This window comes from Adiantum capillus-veneris, chromosome 6 (assembly GCF_014529385.1).
Source record: "Adiantum capillus-veneris isolate H3 chromosome 6, ASM1452938v2, whole genome shotgun sequence".
NCBI classification, from domain to species: domain Eukaryota; kingdom Viridiplantae; phylum Streptophyta; class Polypodiopsida; order Polypodiales; family Pteridaceae; genus Adiantum; species Adiantum capillus-veneris.
Window position 1 is genome coordinate 84,723,302 of NC_140936.1, and position 4,447 is coordinate 84,727,748.

General features: G+C 45.4%; 1 protein-coding gene across 1 annotated transcript; it reads right to left on the reverse strand.

Annotated features, from left to right (window-relative positions):
• Positions 1-518: 518 nt before the first annotated feature.
• On the reverse strand, positions 519-1,810 carry LOC147455811 (uncharacterized). Its single transcript, XM_086513760.1, has 5 exons — positions 1,484-1,810; positions 1,246-1,408; positions 893-1,076; positions 573-678; positions 519-524 (listed from the first exon to the last, which is right to left on the reverse strand). The coding sequence occupies exons 1-5, from the start codon at positions 1,808-1,810 to the stop codon at positions 519-521; spliced, it is 786 nt and encodes a 261-aa protein (XP_086369886.1).
• Between the last annotated feature and the right edge of the window lie 2,637 nt (positions 1,811-4,447).

The window sequence follows — 4,447 nt, forward strand, 5'->3', positions numbered from 1 at the left end:
GAAATTTTGCAGATGCTAGCAGGGTGAGGACCACCGTGCATACTATCAAAATCAACGCAATATACCCTGCACTCAACCCACTGCTACTACTACTTTCACTATCACCGTTGTCTATGTCAAATTCTGCACACAGATACAATCATGACATCAGAAATTCCTTGGGGTGAGGAAGACACACACACACACACACACACACACACACACACACACACACACACACACACACACACACACACACACACACACATATATATATATATATATATATATATATATATATATATAGAGAGAGAGAGAGAGAGAGAGAGAGAGAGAGAGAGAGAGAGATCCTTGCCTCTTGTCACATACAATGTATACATCGCCAATCCATACCCTATGGCCAATACATACACGTTTACTTTCGTTGTGTACCTTGGCTTGTTGAGATCCAGCAATGGACTAAATGACCCGATGTCCACCCACGTGCCGATCATGCTCATGTTGGAACCTACAGATTCGTGTTGTTGGCCATTTCTTTGTCAATTCTGTACAAAGAACCACAGAGAGCATTGAGTTTTTCGATTGCGAGTTACCTGATCCGGTGGCATTTCGATGTAGATGAAAACCTCCGAGTAGGACTTGTTGAGGGAGACTAGCTCCCTCTCTTCAGATGGCCATGCCCTCTTAGTATTTCTCCACCTAATGCAGAACCCCCACGTGAATCAGCTTCCAAGCAGTGTTTGAGAAAGATCATTTTTCCAAACATACAAAATTTCTTCCCAAGAGGAAATTTTAGAAAATTAGGTTTAATTTTTGGGTTTTTAAACTCTATTTTGAGGCGGAATTTCTCCTTTTCCTCTTACCCTCAACCGGAATTTTTGAAATTGAAAACGACACGATATTAAGCCGAGACATATTTTTCCCAAACACTACTTCCAAGGGTTCCCTTTCATGACACACCATGTGCCCATTATGACCTTTTGCATATGTTAGCAGGGAGAGGACCACCACGCACACTATCACAATCAATGCAATATACCTTGCACTCAACCCACTGTTGCTACTACTTTCACTATCACCGTCGTCAGTGTCAAATTCTACACACAGGTACAATCATGACATTAGAAATTCCTTAGGGTGAGGAAGACACACACACACACACACACACACACACACACACACACACACACATATATATATATATATATATATATATATATATATAGAGAGAGAGAGAGAGAGAGAGAGAGAGAGAGAGATCCTTGCCTCTTGTCACATACACTATATACGTCGCCAATCCATACCCTATGGCCAATACATACACGTTTATTGTCGTTGTGTACCCTGGCTTGTTGAGCTCCTGCAACGGACTAAACGACCCGATGTCCACCCACGTTATGTTCACGCTCACGTCGGAACCTGCAAATTCCTGTTGTTGGCCATCTTTCCGTCAGTTTTGTAGAAAGAACCACAGAGAGCATTGAGTTTTCGGACTATGAGTTACCTGATCCGGTGGCACTTCGACGTCCTCTGAGTAAGAGTTGTTGAGGGAGACAGTGTAGTAGAAGACAATGGGGTTGAAAGAGGGAACCAAGGTTCCAGCAGATAGGGATAGCTTTGATAGAACAGCCGTTGTGGTAGACACCTTGCCATTGCTCGCTGATGGCACCGTCTGCACGTCGTCGACTGCTGTTGCTGCCGCCAATAGAAGCTGCAAGAAAATGCAAGAAAGAGGAAGGCCAAGGGCAAAATGTGGAGCTGCCCTCCTCCTCCTAATTCCAGTCCGGAGCTGCACATTGTTGAGCTTTATAATTTGAATGTGTACCTCCATGGCTCCCTTGCACCAAAGCTTGCGGATCTCTCATCCTCAACCTCAGCTACACGACACCAATATTTTGTTGTAGCTTGCAAATGTCTCCTCTCTCTCTCTCTCTCTCTCTCTCTCTCTCACACACACACACACACACACACACACACACACACACACACACACACACACACACACACACACACACACACACACACACACACACACACACACACACAGTGCCAATGCGCTGTTAGGCCCGATCCCGTTAGAGCTTGGAGCTCTGTTCGACACACATAGTATAATTCTTCTATTCTCTAATCACAACTTGGGTGCAAAGAGAAAAAGAGAGGAGCTACCCCTCTCTATGTCCCAGGAAATAGGGCAGGTAGCATGGAATGCACCTGTAGCCCCAACTGGGGAGAGAGAGAGAGAGAGAGAGAGAGAGAGAGAGAGAGAGAGAGAGAGAGAGAGAGAGAGAGAGAGAGAGAGAGAGAGAGAGAGAGAGAGAGAGAGAATTGTCGAGAGTGAAGTGATAGAGCATAGGAAAGAATGATGGCGGTGGTGGCCGAGCTGAATTGAGATGTAGCAAATGTAGGCTCCCATCTATAGCAGGCAAAGGAGAAGAAGCTGGTGCATGCGCCCATGAATAGCAGATCAATCGTGTAGAGCTTAGGTGGGTGTAGTGTTCGGGAAAAAATGTGTCTCAGCTTAATATCGTGCCATTTTCAATTTCAAGAATGCCCGTTGAGAGCAAGGGGAAAAGGAAAAATTCCGTCCCAAAATAGAGAAAAATAGTGTAAAAACTTGAAAAATAAATCTAATTTCCTGAAAATTTCCTCTTGCCAAATTCAAGGAAGGAATTTTGTACGTTTGGAAAAATGATTTTTCCCGGACAGTGGGTGGGTGCAACATTCTCTCTCTCTCTCTCTCTCTCTCTCACACACACACACACACACACACACACACACACACACACACACACACACACACACTTTAGTAGTCTTGCAGCTGTGAGCATACAGATACTTTTTCACGGTAATCATCTGCTGCCGCTCACAAGCTCATGCACAGCGCGCACAGACTCCCACTGTCCCACGGACACTACGCGCATTAACATTCACACAGTGACTATATATGGAGACTGGAGTGTTGCCACGCTGCGCAATGTGCACTGGCCAGCTTACTCTCGTTTACGGTCTCTCTCCAGTTTCACACACACGCACACTGCACGAGATGATGGACAGCAGGCCTTTGCACGCACGAACACACACACGCTGTCTTGTCTGCAGACTGTAGGTGGTGACTCGTCTCTCTCTCTCTCTCCCCCCAGTTTCGCACACATGCAGTCCATGAACATGATGGACAGCAGGTCTTTTTGCATGCACAGACAGTAGCCGCAGTCTCTTCCCATGCAAAATTGCCGAGGTCTCGGGACTTGTTAAATGGGAGCAGATGGTGAATGCTGTAGCCTGTTATGCATTGCTCCATGGGGCAGAAAGGAGAGATTGACACGTGGAGCGCCTCTTCGAGCTCAAAAATTTTAAGCTCAATAATATATAGTATAGATGTCTTCCTCTTAAATACATCAAGAATTGTTTGAATCCTGTTGATTCTTTGTGGTCGTGAATAATCCCATACATTTTAGATACTATTGTATGCCTTTCAATACCGTTCTACTGGTCACTTTCCCAAAAACATGGGAATCCTATGGTTGTATTGCAAATGCACTTATAACCATGACTAGTACGGCCGGCCGCCTTCGGCGGCCTCTCTCTCTTCCCCTCTCTTAGCCTGCGCACATACAGTGGTCTCCGATGGCTGGCCAGTTGAGACCCCACTTGCACTACCAATCGGCACCTTGCGCACATGCTGCAACACTACCGTCGATGGGCCGTTCTAGTCAAAAGTCAACCTCTCCTAGCACATTGTCCCTATGTCATAGCCAATGAGGCCTGCTCCCTTCACGTGAACGGCTAGCACCAGGGGTTACCGTTTATGCAGAGCTGTTGAAGTTCCGATGCTGTTGGTACACTATCGGTGACTCTCTCGGTGCTTAGCTACAGGGGCATGGCGGGCCATTGGTGGGCTCTCAACCCTTTTTCGTCGGGAGTAGCCACCGTGTTCATGCATGTGCGCAGGCTATCTTCCTCTTTATCGCTTGCAAAGGGGCTTGTTTTTGTTTTGGACTTTAGCCTTCAGATCGTAGATTGCGACACTTGTAAAGGGCTCCCCTTTCCAACATATTATGTTAGTAGATAGGTTGCTTTTTGTAACAAAATGAAGACTCATGTTGGCATTCTGAAAAGGTAGTCATATGAGGCTCTCAATGAAAGGCACGATATCGACAAAACAAAGAGGATTTCAACACTTCGCATTCAAAGGTAGGTCCTAGCAAAAGGCTCTTTGAGAATGGCAAGTTCAAGAGACACATATATGTCTCTTTTTTTCAGGAGATTCCTTTATTTCTATCACATACCAATTTGGACATTTGTGCCCTTATTTCAAAGGAGAGGCAAATGAAACTGAAATCCGTAGCCTTCACCTTCAAAAGACAAAACTTTTTGACCATAAAGCGAGGGAGTTTTGGTCAAGATGACTTTGCATTGAAAGGGGATGATGGCAAGGAAGCCACCCTTATTACAAATATAAGCTCAGAGA

Bases quoted from the DNA above. Each gene is read 5' to 3' on its own strand.
- LOC147455811 (XM_086513760.1), bottom strand. From the start codon at position 1,810: ATGGAGGTACACATTCAAATTATAAAGCTCAACAATGTGCAGCTCCGG. The intron at 1,409-1,483 runs GTAACTCATAGT...GGCCAACAACAG, and splicing joins TCGAAGTGCCACCGGATCAG to GAATTTGCAGGTTCCGACGT. The intron at 1,077-1,245 runs GCAAGGATCTCT...ACCTGTGTGTAG, and splicing joins TATAGTGTATGTGACAAGAG to AATTTGACACTGACGACGGT.